General features: G+C 38.4%; 1 protein-coding gene across 4 annotated transcripts in view; it reads right to left on the bottom strand.

Annotated features, from left to right (window-relative positions):
* Window positions 1–1,291: 1,291 nt before the first annotated feature.
* Window positions 1,292–21,174, bottom strand: part of LOC101436717 (sulfotransferase 1C1) — a 37,863-nt gene continuing 17,980 nt past the window's right edge. The window contains exons 2-9 of one of the 4 annotated variants that reach the window (XM_058278296.2): window positions 18,092–18,225; window positions 15,613–15,879; window positions 13,077–13,205; window positions 9,376–9,473; window positions 6,706–6,832; window positions 5,676–5,770; window positions 4,642–4,822; window positions 1,292–4,439 (exon numbers count right to left, since the gene is read on the bottom strand). In XM_058278296.2, the coding sequence (XP_058134279.1) occupies window positions 4,327–4,439; window positions 4,642–4,822; window positions 5,676–5,770; window positions 6,706–6,832; window positions 9,376–9,473; window positions 13,077–13,205; window positions 15,613–15,835 (966 nt within the window). In that variant the 5' untranslated portion in view covers window positions 15,836–15,879; window positions 18,092–18,225 and the 3' untranslated portion in view covers window positions 1,292–4,326. The remainder of the gene's footprint in view (window positions 4,440–4,641; window positions 4,823–5,675; window positions 5,771–6,705; window positions 6,833–9,375; window positions 9,474–13,076; window positions 13,206–15,612; window positions 15,880–18,091; window positions 18,226–21,174) is intronic. The other 3 variants (XM_058278299.2, XM_058278297.2, XM_058278300.2) reach the window with 3 other exon arrangements.

Raw genomic sequence — 21,174 nt, 5'->3', positions numbered from 1 at the left:
CCTAATATTAACACTTTGCATTTGTGTGGGACCTTTGCTATAATTTGTGCATGAATATTGATAAAGGTATATATTGATATAGGTCCATTGTTTATATTAGAGCTCTATCTTTGTGTTGTACTGTCCTATATGTTTTAATAGAGTTTTATTCTAGTAACATATTTATAAATCTTAAGTTTCCCTTTTAACTACATTCAAATATAAAATTCAGTTGTGTTAATTACATTCATATTGTATCACTACCATCCATTACCCCAAATTTCCATGACTCCAAGCAGAAACTCTACACCAATTAATCATAAACTCTCCATTCTCTACTTCAGCCTAGTTCCATATAACAGTATTATCGTTTTTGACTCTATGAATTTGCTTATTCTAATTGTCATATTAGTGAGATCATAAAATATTTGTCCTTTTGTGTCTTGCTTATTTCACACAACAATATGTCTTCAAGGTTTATCCATGTTGTTGCACATTTCAGAACTTTATTTCTTTTTATAGCTGAATAACATTCCATTGTAGCTATATTCTAAGTTTTGTTTTTCCACTCACCTATTGTTTCCATCTCATGGCAATTGTGAATAATGCCAATATGAACATCATCATGCAAATATTAATTCAAGTTCCTGGTATCAGTTCTCTTGGCACTATACCTAGAAGTGGGATTGCCAGGTTGTAGGGTAATTCTATACCAAACTTTCTGAGAAACTCCTAAACTGTCTTTCACAGTGGCTGCATTTTATCTTCCACCAACAATAAATGAATTTTCATATTTCTCCATATCCTATCCAATACGTATAATTTTTTAAAAGATTTATTTCATTTATTTATGCCCCCCCCCCCCCCACTGCATGCTTGCTCTCTGATCTCTGTGCCCATTCACTGAACGTTCTCCTGTTCCTGCTTGTCTCCCTTTGTTGCATCATCTTGCTGTGCCAGCTCTACACAGGTGCTGGCCATCAGCCCTCCACATGTGTGGGCTAGCTTGCCTACACAAGGAGGCCCCAGGAAGCAAACCCAGGGTCTCCCATATGGTAGATAGGAGCACAATCAATTGAGCCACATCTGCTTCCCCAATACATATAATTTTAACTTACCTTTCTTTAAAAAAATTTAATAGTAGTCATTCTAATGGGTTTGAAATGGTATCTCATTTTGCTAATGGCAAATCATGTTGAACATCTTTTTATTATTGTATATCTTCTCTGGAGAAGTGTCTCTTCAAGTATTTTGCCTAGTTTTTAATTGGGTTGTTTGTATTCTTATTGTTAAGTTTAGGATTACTTCATGTATTCTTGATAGTAAAACATTTTCAGATTATGGGATTTCCAATATTTTCTCCCAATATTTTCACTGGTTGTCTTTTTACTTTCATGATAAAATCATTTGAGTTCAGAAAGTTTTAAATTCATGACATCACATTTATCTGTTTTCTCATTTGTCATTCATGTTTTTGGTGTAAAGTCTTAAAAAGCCATTTCTAACACATCGTCCTGAAATTGTTTCCCTATGTTTTCTTCTATGGGTTTTATAGTTTTAGTGCTTTTTGAGGTATTTGATCCATTTTGGGTTAATATTTGTATAATGTTAAGGTAGGGGTCAACATTCATTTATTTCCATATAGACATCCAGTTTTCCTAGTACCATTTGTGGAAGAGAATATTTTTTCTCCTTTGAGTAGACTTGGAACCTTTGTAAAAATTTAATTAACCATAGACGTGAGGGTATATTTCTGAGCTGTCAATTTGATTCCATTCATTGATATGTCTGTCTGTGCTAGTACTATGCTTTCTGATTACTGTAGCATTGTAATAAGTTTTAAAATCAGGAAACACGAGTCTTCCAACTTCATTCTTCTTTTTCAAGATGTGTTTGGAGCCTCTTAACTTTCCATATAAATTTGATGACTGGCTTATCCTTTTCTGCAAAGAAGGCTATGTGAATTGTGATTAAGATGGAGCTTTACCTGTAAATTTCTTTGGGTAGAATTAACATCTAAAAAAAATATTTAGCATTCCAATCCTTTAACACTTAATCTTATTAATCTTATTGGACTCCCTTTTACATAACATGTTTGTTTTCTCTTGTAGCTTTCAGAACTCACTCCTTGACCTTGGCATGTTTGACTTCTATATGTCTGGGCATGGTTCTCTTTGACTTTATCTTGTTTGGGGTTTGTTGGAATTCTGGGATATGCATATTAATAGCTTATTAAATATGGGAAGTTTCTGCCATTATTTTTCTAAATATTCCTTTTTTTCTTCTTGGGTCTCCCATAATGCATATATTTGCATGCTTGGTTGTATACCAGAGGTCTCTTAAGTTCTGCTCATTTCTTAAATTCTTTTTCTCTTTCTGCCTCTCAGTCTGAATCATTTCAATAGTCTTGTCTGTGAGTTCAATTTTTCTTTTTCCTTTCAACTCCAATGTGCTGCTGAAACTATGTAGGGAAATTTTCATTCTAATTTCTGTGGTTATTCTCTATATTTTCTTTTATCATCTGGACCATACTGAGGATCATTTTTTTTAAAGTCTTTGTCTGGAATATCTAAAGTCTAGTCTTCTTCATTGATGGTTTCTGCATTTTTTTCTTGTTCCTTTAGAATTGCCATCATTTTCTTTTTCTCTGTTTGTCTTGTAATCCTTAATTGCTTACTGGATATTTTTGTATTTTAAAATGTTAATCCTGGGATTTAGTGTCTGAACTGTCTGTTCCTTAAGTTTCAATCCAGATAGAGACAAAGCAGATGTATCCATTAGTGCTAGGCATTAACAGAAACAAACAAACCAACACACACAGAAAATAAAAAACACCACAGATATCTTAGCAAATTGATTTTGCATTGGCTGCTGCTGTGTTTCAGGGTTTAGTCCTCCTGTGAGAGGATCAGCCACAGGCAAATATGAAGGGTGTGGTTCTCTCCATCTTTTCTGATCCTGCTTCTTGTCCTGGTCTTGTGCTTCCTGGTGGTTTTAGGAATTCTCCCATTCACAGAAATTGAAATGCCCCCTCAAGTTCCTTGGAAATAGACCACCCCCCCATAGGTACACTATTGTGTGCCTTAATTGTTTCTTACACTGCTTTATTGTATGCAAGCTTCTTTTACTTACAAGGCAAGTTCTGTAGGAAGAGCAGAGAGGAATGTCTTCATTCAGTCTTTCAGCTGCTACTCAATAGTTTGACACTGACATACAGGGACTCTAGTACTTTCAGAGAAGTTACTCTGCTTTCTGTCGACCAGGGCCAGGGATTCACAATGCTAGCCCATGCTGGGTCCACACAGCAATGGGGAGATAATGTGGAAGGGATAAGCAATGACACCATGACTTTACCTACTTTCTTGTAAACGTTTTGTTGATATGGCATACACGCATTTGCTGCCACCCTTTAAATCTTCTCTGGAGTTTTATAGAATATGACTCTGTCAGTTTTGTCTAGTTTTTCAAAGATTCTATGGGAGAATGGCATCTTGCATGGTCTTACTCTGCCTTCTTTGACCTGTTACACAACCCTGTTTTTAAGAAGCATAAAAGGTGACTTTCTACAGAGATGTGGAATTCAAGTTTTTCTTGAACTGCATGAGGTGAGGGATGTTTTTTCTCTTGGGCTAATTTAAGACTTAAAAGATTCTCTCTAAAAAGTCCATCTGAATGACAAATCTTTCTCCAATTCTCAATCTCATAGTGCTCACACAGGTGGATTGAATTTTTTGTTTATCTCGTGTCACATATCACAGGCTTCATTGCACAAGACCTGGCCTTTCTCTTTGTTCTTGAGACTAATTTCAGCTTGAGAGTACCTCAGTCATACATAACTCACTTGCTTCCATCCTTCATTTTATCTTCTCCTCCTCAAAATCCAATATCTGATAGAGTTGGGCCATCTTCTGTCTCTCAGAACCTGACCATTCATGATGAAAACTGGTTCTCCTCTTACGTTCTCCTTAGTGCTTACTTCTCTGTATCTTTGCTGCTTTTGCTCCCTTCCTCTATGTGGAGGTTCTACTCTTATTAATTTCCCTCTTTTCATGAACTTTGCCTATGGGAGTCCATACTGTCATGAAGTTAAGTCACCTTCTTGCAGATGACTACATTATCATGGGTAAGTGCTTATGTAAATGATCATGTAACTTAATTTTACACTTTTCACCATGGATTTGAATACACATGTTTTAAATATTATCGTAGTGACAAAGGACCTATAGAGAGTATGTTAAAGCTCAAGTTTGGAGGAAGGGTATCACTGTTTTAATTATCCTTCATCATAAGGCTCACATTACTAAAATCTAGTAAGAAATTCCATGAATTTCACTGCCCCAGTTGCTCTCAAATCTCTGTGCGGAAGGTAAGAGTGGTTCCTGCCATCTTCTTCTCATAGTCCTTGTCAAATTCTTCATTCTGGGCTACAGTAAAATAGTTCTTCCAGTCTCCTGGCATCCCTGAAATAAGACAGAGTCTTAGTGATTGCTATTGGAGTACAGGGAGGAATAAGCTGGCACTCAGAATTCTCACAAGAATGGGGAAAGGCAGGAAGTTCCCCTCTCAAAAATCATACATAGATGTTGCTGACAAGAATAAATAATAAAAAATCTAAACAGACCATGGAATCCCATCTAGCATTAGAATATACAGCTCATCTACCTTTCCTCATAAAAGGGGAGATGGAGTGGTCCATGATGCTGGCAGGCAAAGTGGTGTAGTTGGCCATTGGGTTTTGCTTCATTACATCAAAGGAAGTGTGATAGATGATTTTATTCAGAATTTCATCTGATATATCTTTCTCCAGGAATTTCAATATCTTCTGAATTTCCCGCTTGGGGTCCTATAGGGGGAGTTATCATACAAAACACAAAAAATTTGAGGTCTTTCATTAGTCATGATATTCTACCATTTGGACAAGTAGAGCTTGGAGAGGGCTCCATTACAGGAACAATTCAAATAAATTCAATAAAGATTTCTCAAGTGGCTACTATGTGTCAGGCCTGTACTAGAGATATCAGCCTCAGGGAGATCAGGAACTGTTGCATGAGGGAATGAAAATTGTGGTGAAGCATAGCATGATTGACTATGTATTTAACAGAAGGTCAGCAAGAGGGATGAATAAAACGGACCATAATTAACTCAGAAATTTGAATTCTTATTCCTTGGTGCTTTTGGAAACTTTGGTATCAGCCACATGATCAAAGATTTGCAAAATGAGCAGAAGCTATAACTTTTGATAAGATATTAGAAGACATCAATAGGGTAGGATGTAAAAGCAGTGGGGGATGCTAAATTAATTAACTGCAACTAGGCAATTTACAAACATCATCTCATAAATCCTTACAGTAATCTCATTAGGGAGACATTACACCCATTTTGTAGAGGGAGATATGGCTTGTAAGTGTCAGAATACAACAGGTTGATGTGCTTATATATCTATTAATAGCACGTGACATAAAGAAAAGTATGTGGTGTTTCTTGTGGAGGAAGGTTTTTCTGAAACATAAAACATTTAGAAGAGATAAAAGTGGAGTTTCTGAGGGTAAAATTGAGGTTGGAAAGAGTGTTATGAAAGAGTCACTCATGTGATTAAAGTTTTTTCTGTAGGAAAATCCAGAATGTCAATGTTCTAACTGGGCTTTGTTGCATCAGGCTATGTGGGAGGATTTTATGGAAGCCACACTGACCCTTACCTCCTTCATGTCCTCATAGAAGAGGTAGAGAATGCGGTGCTTGTCTTTTGCATCCCACCATCCCTTTACATGGTCATACCAGGACCCCCACAACACTAAAGGGAAGGAGAGAAAGTGTATGCCAATATAAATTTGATACTTATAAAAATGAACCTAAGTATCTCAAAATATATGAAGGATAAAAGTGGCATTTAATATTTCAGCCAGAAAACAGAGAACCTAGGCTGAATTCTTGTTTGCAGGAGAGAGGGGTTTCCATTGTTTAGGGGAGATGATAAAATATGTTCCGGATTCCTTGATTCATATTTCTACCATTGAACTCACTGCTACTGCATAAGAGATTGTCTTTTGGCTAGGAATTCATAATCTTTATTTCTTTTGTATCACTGCATCGTGCCTAGATCAGTGCTATACAATAAATATTACTCTCTAAAAGGTTGGTTTTGAAAAGAAGCCTTTCACTCTGAAAAACTATATAGGAGCTACCAGATATTCCTGGTGCTTTGAATCTTTGTGGCTATAAACAGGAGGGAGAGAGGTGCACTGGGTATCTTTTGTTGGCCTGCCAAATTCCTTCTCTACCTTTTCATGTCTAATTCTCTGCCTTGTGATGTTGATCTGTTTGGATTGCATAAATGGGCTTTCTTGCCCAAAAGCTTACACTTTGACCAAGTGAAAGAGGCAGTAGATAGAATTTGGGGGTGGGGATGGGGGTCTGTGAGGGCATTTATTTGCCAGATGCCCCTCCTTTTGGGTCACTGCGGCTGATCGTTTCCCTTTACCACAGCTCAGCTCCTGTCAAAGCGCCCTCTCTTGTCTCCCCAGATTACTGCACTATCTTTTGTTTCCTTAAACTGCTCACAGCTTTATAAACAGTCTATTGAACTCTTTTCAATGTCCCACTTTGATGGTATCATCTTTTTTCTCCCAGGGCCTTGACTGATACAATCATTCAATGAAAAAACATATTATATGAGCTTAGTAGATGAACAAATAAGGAAATGTGAAATTATGCTTTCCTTTCATTTACCTTTTCCAGCTTTGAATGTCTCAACATATTCCTTCCAGGTACCAGGGTCAGGCACCATTTTATTCATTCTTGAAAAATGGTAGTAGGACACCAGACAGTCCTTGGCATTTCTAGCCACGTAGATAATCTGAAACCAGTCACCAAGGGGAGTGAGAAAGACAGCAAACTATTTTATTAGAAAGCCTCTCAGTAGAAGTTTGATTATCCTATCTGAATAATTGAGCATGAATGCATTTTCTATGATTAAGGTGACCATATATTTCAGTTTGCCTGGGAAAGCTTTTAATTTATATCTGTGGTCATAGCATAATTTTTAAGAGCACTCTCTTTCACTCTCAGAAGTTTCCCGTTTTGGATTAAGAATACTCCATTTACCCCAAGTCTGATATTCTAGGAGGTCAAGGAAAGTTTCCCTTGGCTTTCACTTAGCAAGCAATTGAACTAGATTATAGGGTGGGAAGAGCTAAATCAGTTAGTTGTCTAGTGTCATTTCAACATGATCCATTCCAGCATTACAGATGAATTTTCACTCTTAGGTTTTCATGTGTTGATAAGATTGAAGGACTCTTAAAGCCTAGTGTTAGTACAACTTTGGGACTGTTTGTGGTGACTATCTTCTCATGGAAAGGCAGTGATTGTGGTTCAGTAGAGGAGACCTGACCTCTTGAGATGTCTGTCCACGCACCACCCTGGCTCAGATCATAGCCTTTGCTGCTTTGTGCATTCGCAACAGGGTTGAGGAAGAGGGGCACTTTAGTGCCATGCATTTCACTTATTCAACAGAACTTTGGCGTCTAGGACAACTTATCACCCGTCATATTTTCTTCCTCACAATTTATCCCAAACTCTTCCATATTGAATTTCATTTCCCCCTTTGTTTTCTCAGGTGAACATTGTCATTTCATGACTTTGTTCCTTTTTGTAGTCTCTCTCAACGCTGGCATTCTATCCAACATGAAAGAAAGCACTTAGGAAACCAAAAAGTATCATACAACGTATATTATTATAAATAAGATTTCTTAATGCTTATGTTGGTTATCATGAGTAAATGAGAACAGGAGAACCTCTGGGCTGAACAGAGAATATATTCAAAAGTACTTGTGGGGGGAGTGGTGGGGTGGGGGCGGTGGGGTTGAATGGGACCTCATATTTTTTGAATGTAATATTTTAAAAAAATGAATAATAAAAAAAAAAGTACTTGTGGTGTGCAATCAGGATATCTGGGTTTACATTGCTAAATACTTAAATTTTCAGAGTCGGTTTATCTGTCTGTATTACTTCCTATTGCTGCTGTAACAGTAATGGCCACATTAACAGAAACTAAGTGGAGGCCAGAAGTCTGAAGTCATTTTCACTGAGCTGAAGTCATGTTGTTGACAGGGAGGATCTATAGGAAAATCTATGTCCTTGCCTTCTCTAGCTTCTGGAGCTTTCCTTAGCTTCTGTCCCCTTCCTCCAATCATTCCAACCTCTTGCTTCATTTATCACATCTCACTCTTCCTTCTTTGACCTTCTTGTTTCCTCCTCATGAGGACCCTTGTCATGACATTTAGGACCCACCTAGATAAATATGGATGATCTCCACATCTGTAGGCCCTTTAGTCAATCACACCTGCAAAGTTCCTTTTGACATATAAGGCAACATTCACAGGTTCTAGGGATTAGGATGTGGCTTTCTTTCGTGGGCCATCATTCAGCCTACTACATCATCACAAGGAAAAAACTAAAAACACTTCCCCCTTAAATATTGTGCATTTAGAGAAAGATCATGCATAAAATACAAGTTTCCCATATACTACTCTATTATTAACACTTTACATTGGTGTGGAACTTTTGTTACAATTGATGAAATGACATTTTATAATTTTAGTATTAAATGGAGCCCATGGTTTTACTTAGGGTGCACTGTTCGTTGAGAAGTTCCATGGATTAAAAAAAAAATTTATTCTACTATCTTGCCTACAACCTAAAAGTTTCCCTTTTAAGACTATATTCAAATATATAATTCAGTGTTGTTGATTGCATTCACATTGTGGAGAGAGTTAAGAATTAAAATGTGTAGAGTTTCCATTTGGAACAATGGAAAAATTTTGGTAAGTAATGGTTGGTGATGGTACCAAGGGGTGCTTCTAGCTAATGTTTGAGTGCCGTGGGGATCTGAAGGCAGGCCCAGACCTGTGAGATGGGTGGCTTCTTCGATGGTTGATTTTGGTTGGGTGCACTTTGCTCAAGGTTGTGCTGCAGGCTGGAACTGTACCAATCCTTCCCTTTTCTCTTTCCTTGTTCATCCACGGGTGTCAGACCTCCAGCATACCTGTATGGATCTCCATAACTCCTTCATTTCTCCATTTTTCCTTTTGCAAACATTTCCCTAAATAAATCTCTCTCATGTCCAACCCTGCCTTGATCTCTCCTTCTGTGAGGATGTAATCTAAGATAACAACCTTCTTCAGGAGATGCAGCCCATCAGAATGCTTTGTTCTAAAACATCCTACTTTTCAGAAGTAATGTTTTCAAAGAATGGAGTGTGTGTGAATGTTGACAAAGCCACGATCTTCCCATGTCACCCCTTTTATTTTTCCTTCCAGATCTTTGCTTATTCCCACTTAGACGGAGACTTTCTTTGACCATTCTGATCAAAATTGTGTTTTAAGACTTGAGTCTTATTACCTTTGAATTTTCTTTCCAGAAGGAAGGTGGGAGCATCTGAACAGGCAGATGAGTCTTCAGAGTTCTAGGAGAAGGCATTTTGTTAGCCAGATCCAGACCTGGGAAACAAGAACACATCATTCAGCTATGCATCACTTATCAGCTACGTGGATTCAATATTATTGTCTCCTTAAACATCTGGAGTTGTACTGACTAAGGAAGTCACTCTTTGTCTAAAGTCATGGCTTCCGGTGTCTATATTTGCCTCATGATGACACCTTTGCTGTCCATTCTGGTAGAGGAGAAATGTAATGAATTATTGAGTAACTACTGAAGCAATATTACTTCCCTTCTAGGTTGAGGATTGGTGTGTGCTTATATGGGTAGAAAATTATGCTTTGGAAGGTTTGAGGTTGATTAGAACTATGACCCCCTAAAAAGACCACCTTTGGGTTTTTTGTGTTCCTACAATGGAAGGCAGAAGAAATGCAACTGAAGAAGGGATTTATCTCTATTTAGGGAAAGGGGCTTTTTTTAACCAGAGCTTCAAAGCCAGCAGCTCTGTCTAAAGACCTACAGTCTTTTTCACCATTCTTCTCAAGTCCAAGAACCATACCAGCTGCTAGTCATATGGTGCCACTAAGCTCTGTGCTGGAATATACTGTAAGATAAAAAAACTGAGACTTATAATAGTCCTTTTTCAAATGTTGAAGTGATAGAGCTGTGCTGTAAGTATAAGGTGAAGGAAAAAAATTAAGTAGGGAACCACTCAGAGAATACAGTATATATGCGGCCTTCCGTAGGACCCTACTCAGATCAATTTAACTCAACCAAGAGATGACTGGGAATATTTTATAAAAGAACTGTTGTTGAACTTTTCACATATTTAATAATACAACTAAAGTTAAGAAAGGTCAAATCATGGGTAGAATATTAATACGTAAACCTAATAGGTTCTGACAGTGTAGAAAGAATGCAACCTAAAGATGAGAGAAGGGAAAAGAGGAAGGGGAATGTAGAATGACAATATTGGCTATATAAGGTTAGGGGATTTCAAAAGTATCCTTTGAAAACTTACATCAGACAGTGAAAGGTTAAATAAAAGAAGAGGATTAAGGGTTCTATGAAAGGTAATCTAATACAAAAAACTACTAGAAAAAAAAACAACAAACTTCCCTAAACACCAAAAAAAGAGGACACATGAAATAGGTGAGGAAACACTGTAAATATTACTTATTTCACACTGTAATTTCAAAGTATGATAATATGACATTATTTTAACCAAACATATGTCAGATCAAGAATGTGAAATGGCTAACCCATGTATTAAGATTTTTCTAAATTGACCCCTAAAATGAAATCCAACTATCTCCATCACATCAGAATTATACCTGAAAAACAGTGATACCAGATGTGTTAAAATAAAAGCGTGGAAAGAGATTTGGGAGGCATATGAAAGTATAAGAAAGCAGGTGGTAATGCTATCAGATAAAGTAAAATTCAACTTCAAAAGCATTATAGGAGAGAAATAAGGAAATTCATAATGTTAAAGACCACATTATATCTATTAAAATATAATAATTAGGGCTATCTAGGTATCAAATAACAGAGTAATTACTTATATTAAGCAGAAAATACAGTAGATAAAAGGAGAAATGGAAGCACATTAATAATAAGATACTTTACAAAACACAGTACAAGACATGTGAAGTGGACAAGAGAAACATCTAAAAGATTTAAACAAACTAGATCTTTGAAGAAAATAAAATACATCTTCTTCTCAACTACATATAGAATATTCACAAAATTTGATCATGTATTAGGGTACAAATAAAACATCAGTGGGTTCCATGAAGTTGAAACGTTATACGCAATGATCTCTGGTCACAATGCAATAAAACGAGAAATTAAACATAAAACTCAGAATAAAAAAGACCTCCCACCTGGAATTTAAAAATATCTATTATATATTATGGGAATGAAATTGCAGAATTCTGAAAAATGAAGAAACATACAGAAAACAAATACATTAAAACCATCATAGAAAAATATAAACAGTAAATGAAAACAAATAAATTAAATTCTGAATTCAGGAAGCCTAGATAAAATTAATTACCCATTCATTATAAAATCTATGAGCAAACTCGGAATAGAAGGAAACTTCCTTAGCCTGATAAGGGGCATTCACAATAAACCCAGAAGTAATATACTTAATGGTGAAAGACTAAATGCTTTCTTACTAAGATCAGGAACAAGGCAAGAATGTCTGCTCTCATGATTTCTATTCAGTATTGTACTGAAGGTTCTAGCCAGTGCAGTAAGGCAGCAAAAGAAATAAAAGGCATCCAGATTAGAAAGGATTGACATTGTCTTCATTTACAGACAACATGATTGTCTATGTAGGAAACCTGATAGTATCTGCAAAAAAAGCTACTTGAACTAATAAGTCAGGTTACAGGATGCAAGGTAAAAACAGAAAACACAACTGTATTTATATAGTTTAAAATCAAATTATTAAAATAGAAAAATACCATTCATAATAGCATAAATAAAAAAATACATAAAGTTAAATAAGAGAACAAACCTCATGACCTATATAAAGAATCATTCATAATAGCATAAATAAAAAAATACATAAAGTTAAATATGAGAACAAACCTCATGACCTATATAAAGAATCTAAATCATTGCTGAGAGAAATTAAAGAAAGCCTATTCACTGGAGAGATAAATAGCATCAAAGGTCAGAAAACTCAGTTTTGTTAGAATATTAATTTTCCCCAAATAGACCTATAGATTCAATGAAATCCCAGATCAAATATCAGCAGACTTTTTTTTCTGTAGAGATGGACAAGCTGATTCTAGAATTTATACATAAATGCAAAGGAACTAGAAGAGCTAAAATAACTTTGAAAAAACAAATGTGGAGGACTTACACAATCTAATTTCAAAAGTTATTGTAAAGTCCTCAAAGCAGTGTGGCTGGCATAAAGACAGACCTACAGCTGAAAGGAACAGAATGGAGAATCCATGAATATACCCATACATATATTGTTAATTGATTTTTGATAAAAGTTCCAAAGCAGTTGAATGGGTGAAAAGATAAGCTTTTCAATAAAAGGTGCTGGAAAAAGTGGTTCAATCAATAATATATAATTTTGAAATTGGAAGCAGGTTTCACATACATAGTAGGTATTATTATTTTAGAAACGAAGAAACATGGAGCTTTGAGAGGTTTAATAACTTGTTCAAGGTCACCAAGATAAGAATCCAAATGGGCATTTGAACCTGGGTTGTCTTATAATGATACTCTATATGTTTTAGCTTGATTCTTTGGTTAAAGAAAAGATAGATTATAGAAAATAAAATATACATTAACTACTATAGAAAAACTATATTTAAAGACAGGTCTCCATTAGCGGTTAGGACAATGGCATAGGAATGTGGTTCTTATCACTGGATGCTACAGGTCAGTCCTCCCTTCACCATGTTATATATTCATGGTTATGCTCAAGCGCCCAATCAACACTAGGGTATGTGCTCTCTGATGCTACTGAATCATGTTTTAGGTCAGGAATTGGGGTGCTTCTCCCCAGGAGAAGTGAGTGTTTCTGCCCTTCGGAAATATTTTCAAAAAGGCTGGTAGTAAAAATAGTTCTCTCAGATGCAAAATGACAGAGCATGGTGATTACAAACTCATGGGTTTTAGTTGGGTAAACTTACCAGAGTTGAGTGGTGGGGGTAGAGCCCACTCAATGAAAGGATGCCGGTCAAAAGTATTGGCCCGTTGGCACTTCTGCACATCCCCATCATTTTGGATCATGTCCACAATCTCCTGTGTCCAGGTTGTGCCTGGAAACATTAGTTGTTCTTAAATCTACCCATTTACTGTTTACTTTGATTACTGTTTCAATAATTAACTTAATCAGATAAATTCACATTGGTTGAAGATTGAGCGAACTCAGCTCACTTGTCACCTTGCATGACCCCCAGAATGACCAGTGTCTTTCCTCTGAGCACTACCGGCTCTCTGCATTCACTGTCAGTGCCAGTTTACATGACTGCTGACTGCTGCCTTGAAAGACTGATAGTTCAACAGAATTAGGGAATTTGTCCTTTTTTCCCTTTATCCCTAGTAACTAGCACAGGGCTTTGCACGTGATAGATGTAACTTGATCTAATGAATACTGAATTCAATGAATGTAGGAAGATACAAAGATGAAATAGCCACTGTCCTGCCCTAATGAGCTTGCAGTCTTTTTGGGAGAGATAAGATATGACAGAGACTGCTTCTTAAAGCTAGCATCTATTTTTTACTTCTTTTCCAAACTTACAGATATTCAATTTTCAGCTTGGCCTATTGCTTCTTGGCCCGAAGGCTACATTTTAAAGCTTTCCTTGTAGTTAGATGTGACTATGTCACTAAATTCTGGGAAATCATCTTTAAAGGAAGGGGACATGATTTTATTTTTCCTTCTAACATTTTTGATGTTTGGAATGTGTAGGTGATGGCTGAAACTTCAGCAGTCACCTTGGACCATAAGAACAGGGATGTGGGACTGAAAGTTAAAAGAAGTCAGTATCTCTGAGCCCAGTGCACCCACCATTTTAGTCCTGAATGACAAAACACCAGGCATCTTTTCCTTTTGTGTTATTTTCAGGACTTTGTAGCCAAATTGAATCCCACCTGATACAGAAGAGGAGTATGAATGGATATATGGGTAGCCAAAGAGGTTGACAGTGGCAGAGGATGCTAATTGTTTATTGAATATCCATTTTCCTCTTTATTAGTGTTGGAGGCTTGCAAACAAACCTAATGCTACCTAAGATATGATTTATATGTACGAGTAACTAAAAGAAAACCATATTTGGTAAGGACCACAAAGGGTGTACGAAGTACTAAAGGGGTTCAGAGGAGGAGGGCTGACTCACTGCTGAAGGGCTGAGGTAAGTTTCAGTTTAGTGAATAGCTTTGGAACAAAGAGTTATAACAAGGATAGAATGTCTATCTCCATAAAGGAGTTAGGGTATCCCAGTTTGGATTAGGAGCCAGGACAGACACAGGCCTATTTTATTTTGCTAAGTGTAAGTAGGCTTCCTAGGAGAGTGGAGAGGTGGTGGGGAGGTAGAAGAATAAGGCTGGAGGCCCTTATCACTTATTGCATAGCTTCTAATGTGAGCACAAACACGATTTCTGCTCTGAGGAGGAATATAAACTTGAGTTCAGATCTGGGCCTGAGACGCCAATTCAAACCATCCAGAAAAGGAGATTTTTGAGAAAGTGACAGTTGCCAATAGGAAGCTCCTTCTCTAGATTATTATGCAAACCCTGGCTAGCAAGTACCTACTAAGTGAGAATGGAATGAGCTTAAGGAATGAATTCTGAGCTGGAGAGGAAAGAACCCATTTCAATGGTCTTTCTAAATAACTGAAATGAATGGGCTGTTTAAAATTATCTTTTGGACTTTGAATAGTGAGTGTTCTTTTGGTTGGGTCAAATTCCCACTACAGTGACCTCACCGCCTCGGAAATCTATCCCAAACTGGGTATGACTTAAAGTTCTTTATTTCATTTGTTCATATCGCTCGCTATTATAAATACAGATAATGCTGGGAGGATTGTAAATCATATTATAATTTTCCCCAGTTATGATAGTCTCTGTTTCTCTACCTTTGCACCAGCCTGGGGTACCTTTTCCTATTCTGTCCTTTGTTTTTAACATCTAGTCAAATAGCTCTTCCTCCTTTCACAGATCATTCCTACTATGATCACATAGGTTTTGGATTTTGGATCAAATTCTGCTAGCATTATTTAGAATGGACTGAAATCACTCAGCTCCACATGTACTTCCTCCAATGGGATGAGTGTTTAGTGGGCAGGTACTGTGGTTGTTTTCATTAGTGATTAGTAGGAGAGGACAAAGAGTGACTGGTTTGCCAAGATTTTACTGTGAACCTCTGGGCTGTTTTTCAGCTCCTCAGTATTTAAATATCTTTGTAAATCATTCAGTCTTTTGGGGATTTTTGTATTCTGGACTTTTCTTTCTCTTGTAGGGACCTAAATAAAAGGGAAGAATTTGGTTGCAGTGGTTTTAGAACCATTGAGAAAGCTTAATTTTCATTTTTTCAAGAGGACTGTCTTGGTGAGACACCTTGAAAATAGTTTAAAAATATGCATTTTTAAAATTGGGAGGCCCACTCCAGGTATCATTGCTCTGCTAAGGCTGGTTTAATCTCTACCACCATATTTGAAGACTCACCTGCCTTTGCATAGGTTGCAATGAGGAGATCATCCGGTTTGGCTTGGAAATTCCAGATTTTGTCCCAATTGTCACTTATGAGCTTGGTCATAAGGATTCCATTCACTTCTTCAGTCTCTGGTTGCAGATCCTTTTCTTCCAGGTGAAGATCTTTCATTTTCTCCAAAGTCATTTTACCTTGTGAAGCTTGACAGGTATTTAAAAGAGGGTATATTTGTGTCATTTCTAATACTTAGACAGACACTCCTTTTTTTCAAAAAAATTTGTCTGAAAATAATTAGGAGAGATATATATGAAAGAAATTCATTACTACTTCCTTATGTTAATTTAGTGGGAGAAGTCAAAAGTGTGGGAGTCTGGCACCTTTGAAATAGCTTTGTTTCAGGAGGTAGTGACAATAAAGTAATAAACATATTTTTGATGGGACTAAATGCTACCATGTAAATAAAACTGGAATCTGTGTTAGGCCATTAATGACTGGCTTTCAAAGGGCTTATCAGAGATGGCCTGTCTGAGGCAGTGCCATTTAAGCTGAGATCTAAATGACAAGAGCAAGCTGCCTCTGTGGAGTCCAGGGGCAGAGGGCCAGTAAGGTCACAGCACCTTGTCAAGTTTGAGAAGGAAAAAGAAGGCCAGAATGGAATCAGCACTTCATAGATTAGTCGGATACAAGCAAGTGTTGAATGAGATGGTGGGGTGGAGGGTGGGAGGGGGTGGGATTGACTCATTTATATCTGAGCTAATCAGGCTATAATAAAGTTTGGAGTAGTTACAGAAAAAGGTAAGGTTGAACTTAAACTCATTTGTAAGTCACAAACTTGGGGTTCCCTGTTGACAGTGACCACAAAAACGTTTTAGCATGGCAGTCTGGGCTCTAAGAAAAGTCTCCATGGATGTCTGAAGTGCTGTTTCCCACATCCTGCTCCAAATCTCTGGCTGAAGAGCCATATACTACAGCTGGGGGTAACCTCAGTTTCTCTGGAGCAACCCCTACTAGTCTGGGCTGCCATGATTGTTCTTTTGTGCATAGCTTTGTTTCAGTCTCTTGAAAACTGAAAATCAAATTTATTATAGAAATGTAGTAAAGTACATCAAACCACAGCACTACTATTTTTGTTGTTAAGTTCAAGAATCATCCTGAATATTTAGTAATGTCTCACTGTGTGGAAGAGAATTTGGCATATTAGAATGTATAACATTAACCTTGCATTTACAAGTTAATTTATTATTGAGAAATGTATGTAGACTTGTGATTTTTTCTTTTAAGTTTAGATAATTTTACTACATTTGAAAATTTTAACAGAAATTAACTTATATTAATAAGCTTAATTTACTAGATTGTTAGATTTATTTAAGTAGGCAGGATTTTTTTTCATTTTTGTTATTGTTTAGACACCTTTAGTTAGAAACAATAACAAATAATAAGAGTCTATTAAATATAATTAAAAATATTTAGGGAAATTTTATTACATAGTTTGGAGAGCCTATTTAAGTAGAAACCAGTTACATATATTCCCTATATTCTGTGGCCTAGTAAGTAGAGTGTAACACAGAAGAAAGACTCTGGACAGGGTGTCTGGAGATTTGGGTTCTTGTCTTTGTTGGAGGTTTTCTTTCCTCATTTATATTATTAGAATAGAAGGTCTGACAATGCTTTAAATTTTCCACCCTTGGGTAATTGCATATACAACAGCATTTTGCTTAGCTAAATGTCAAATAAAATAATGTTGCTTCATTTACAAAAGGCTTTTCCTTTTTCTTCCTTCGATTTAAAAATTTATAGTCAACAGCCAATATGTGTACCTGTGTATAGATCAGATTTCAGGACTTTCCCTGCACCTTTGCTAGCCTCCTGCCTTGGAAGTTCCTCTGGGGAGGCACATCTTGCTGGACATTGTCATCCCCAAGTCTGTCCTTCTGCCTCCTCTGTCCCTGTTCTGCCTTCTGTCCCTCTTCCCACTCTCTCGTGGTCCAAGTTCATCAGCCTTAAGTGTCAGTCCTTAATATTAGTTTTTTTCAAACAGCTGTAGATGCTCAGGACTGTCCTAGCTTGAGTCTGTTTTGAACCCCAGAATATTATGTTCTTAAACTAACTCATTCCTGTTACATGTATGCCTATTTCATATATGGTCTTTTTTTTTTGCATCCATTTCATTATTAATTTAGATGTTCAGATATTTAAGCTCTCACACTAGGGTTTTATAAGCTGAACCCTACAAATTATTTCTCCCACAGAAGTGTAACCATACATTCCCAGACAATATAAATATGTGATTGAACCAACATTAAAACACATCACCATTTTATCAATTACATAATGAAACAAATTATCATGTATCCAAATATTAAGTTACACAGCTCAAAAGTCATTATACAATATTAGATATCTGTTGAAATTGTTAGCAGAAACATACTTCTTTTTCTGGCAAGAGTTTGGGATTAGACGGAAAAGAAATCTCACTTGAAACAAAAATAATACCTGGTAGAACACCCAAGATGGTGGCAGACTAGGAAGCTCTAACAATCAGCTTGTCCCGCAGAGCAACTAATACTGTCAGGATCTTCTGGATCAAATGTTGGGAGACTGGAAGCCAGAAGAACCCGGTGCACTGTCTAGGGAAGAGGGGGAAGAGGAGACTGACCATTTGCAGTGAAGATTCCTGAGTACATTCCTTCACCTTGCAGAAGTGGCTGCTCATCAACCACTGGTGAGTCGGCTGACTTGGGACCTACTCCACAGCTGGAAGCGGAAGCTCCCTTTCTCAAAAGCAGGGAAGGTGGAGTGACCTGGCACCAGTTCCAGTTGTTGATTGGCAAGTTCGGCTAGCTGAATTTCAGTCTTGAGCACAGTATAAGTTTAAACTTGCCCAAGCCACAAAGACACCAGCTGCCTTGGCTGTCTCCATTCCCTGCAGGAATGGAAGCAGGGATGATTGAAAAACATATCAGTCCCTGGGAAGGCTGGGATCAGACTTACCATGCCCAGTTTGGAAAGTCACTGCCTAGGCCCCCATACCAAGTAGAAGTGAACATTTGGGGCAGTTTGTACACTTTCTAGGGCAGAGTAGGCAGATTTACCCTATCTTCTGTAAAGGGCTGCTGCACACTTGACTAAAACTCACCCCTGGATGGAGAGGAAGCATGTACTCTCTCAAGCAGTACAGGCAGATTCACCTCCACTGACCTTAATGGACTGCAGCACTCTTTGTCCCATTGCTCACCAGAAGGAAAGGAAGCACGCAGTCTCTCTAGGGCAGTGCAGTCAGATACACCATGCCCAACTTAAAGGACTACAGCACTCACATACCCATGCTCCCGAGGAATGAGAGAAAGGCAAGTGGTCTGATGTCTCTCTCTCAAGACAGTGCAGGCAGTGTCACTCCACCCGCCTGGGGGTTGTCCAGCACAAGGGGTGACAGGTGATCAGAGAAGTCAGATCTCAGACCCTGGGAGCTATGCAACAGTTTTCATCCCAGGTAGGCTAGCAACCTCAGCCTCTACCATGCCCCTAGCAGGAGGCATGAGAATTAGCTGAGAATTAAAGGCACAGAAAAACCTTAGGGCTTCAGTGAACAAAAGGAAAAGAGTGCTACCTTCTGGGTACCTTAGGAATGTGTAGGTTGGGGGAAATATCAAAGAGAAGCTTGGTGACGGCCTCCTTTCCAGAGCTCAATGGAATCTATCTACATCTCCTTCGTAGGCCCCATGAGCCTATTTTGACCAGGAAATCAGAGTTGAGAAGGTTGTCTCAAGAGGGCACTTTTTACCAAAATTAACCCTCCAGGTATTAGCAGCAAGAGAAAAACAAAAGGAGTATTAAAAATATACAGAGGAACGCGTTCCACTTCCTGGAGGTCGGTGCCCATCCTCCACTGGAGGCACGAGCTTCTCAGGAGCTGTTCTGCTGCTGGATTTGAAAGCTCCACTTCCCCAAAATGGGGGAGGAAGAGATGATTGGGCACCAATTTCAGCTACTGATGAGTAAATTCAGTGGGCTACAGTATGATCCTGAGAATAGCTAAGGTTTGAACCTGTCCAGGTCAGAAAGAGGCTGGGAGCTGCCATCTTAACTCCATGCCTGGCACAAGGGGAAGCGGGGCAGACTGAAAATCCCAGAGCTGGCTTCTTTCCGGCCAGATCACACTGCAGGTTTAGCCTAGGCCCCAGCCACCTCCAGCAGGGAGGAAGCTGCAGGGACCTGCATCAGCCTGTCCAGGAAATTACCAGTCAAGCTGTGGAGGCTGGTGATTGTCCTACTCTGGCAGCACAAGCCGCCCTGGGAGCTGCTCTGTGACAGGAATTAGAAGCTCCATCTCCCAGAAGCAGGTGAGGAGAAACAGTTGGCTGCTGATTTCAGATACTGACTGGGAGACTTGGCTGGCTAAGAGATAACCCTGGGAACAGCTCGGGTGAGAACCAGCTCAAGTCAGAAAGAGGCCAGTAGCCGCCATCCTGACTCTGCCCCCAGCCTGAGGGGAAGCTGGCCTGACTGAAACTCTCAGTGTCAGCAGGAACCAGTTTCTTTCATGCGGATCAGCCTGCAGCCCTAGTCTAGGCTTCAGGCCAGCCTCTGGCAGGGAGGAGACTGAGGAGCCCTGCACCAGCCTATACAGGTAACTACAAGGAACTTTCTCTGGCATAGACTGAAAATCAGAAGTCTACCAGGGCAACTGCAGTCATCTTAGGACCCGCACTGCATAGATTGCTGCCCACACCTGCAGCTCCATCTCTGCCCCAGGTGGGGAGAAAGGGATGTGAAGCTTCATCAGTCTCTTTGGGCAACTACAGTCCAGGCCTGCATGTGGATTATTCCACATAGCTGTGATTCTGTCCCTACCCCTGGCAAAGGAGAAAGTTGGAAGAAGCTTCATTGGTCCCTGGTGCTTGAGGGCAGCTTGAGCATCCACAGCTTACAGCACCAACTACATGCCTGGCTCCTACTGCATAACCAGAAAGGGAGAAATGATAGGAGTCCCTAAACTAGAGAGAAAAACTGCACCCAGAAAAAATACTCTAGTAAACTAGATGCAAAGACACCAAAAAAAAAAAAAAATTACAATCCACACCAAGAACCAGGAAGCTATGGCCCAGTTAAAGGAACAAGATAAGTCTCCAGATGACAAAAAGGAGTTGAGACAACTAATTATAGATGTTCAAACAAATCTCCTTAATAAATTCAATGAGGTGGCTAAAGAGATGATGGATATTAAGAAGACATTGGATGAGCACAAAGAAGAATTTGAAAGTATACATAGAAAAATAGCAGATCTTATGGGAATGAAAGTTGCAATCAATGTGAGCTTGATGAAATGGCCTCTGAAAGTGAACATACAAAAGAAGAAATGAAGAAAAGAATGGAAAAAATTGAACAAGGTCTCAGGGAACTAAATGACAGCAAAAGGCATGCAAACATATGTGTCATGGGTTTCCCAAAAGGAGGAGAGAAGGGAAAAGGGGCAGAAGGATATTTGAAGAAATAATGGTAGAAAATTTCCCAACCCTATTGAAGGACATAGATATCCCTGCCCAAGAAGCAAAATGTACTCCCGTACTCATCAGAAC

This window comes from Dasypus novemcinctus, chromosome 17 (genome assembly GCF_030445035.2).
Source record: "Dasypus novemcinctus isolate mDasNov1 chromosome 17, mDasNov1.1.hap2, whole genome shotgun sequence".
In the NCBI taxonomy this organism is placed as follows: Eukaryota; Metazoa; Chordata; class Mammalia; order Cingulata; family Dasypodidae; genus Dasypus; species Dasypus novemcinctus.
Note: the sequence above shows the minus strand (reverse complement) of the source record. Positions and strands in the feature narration are given on the sequence as shown.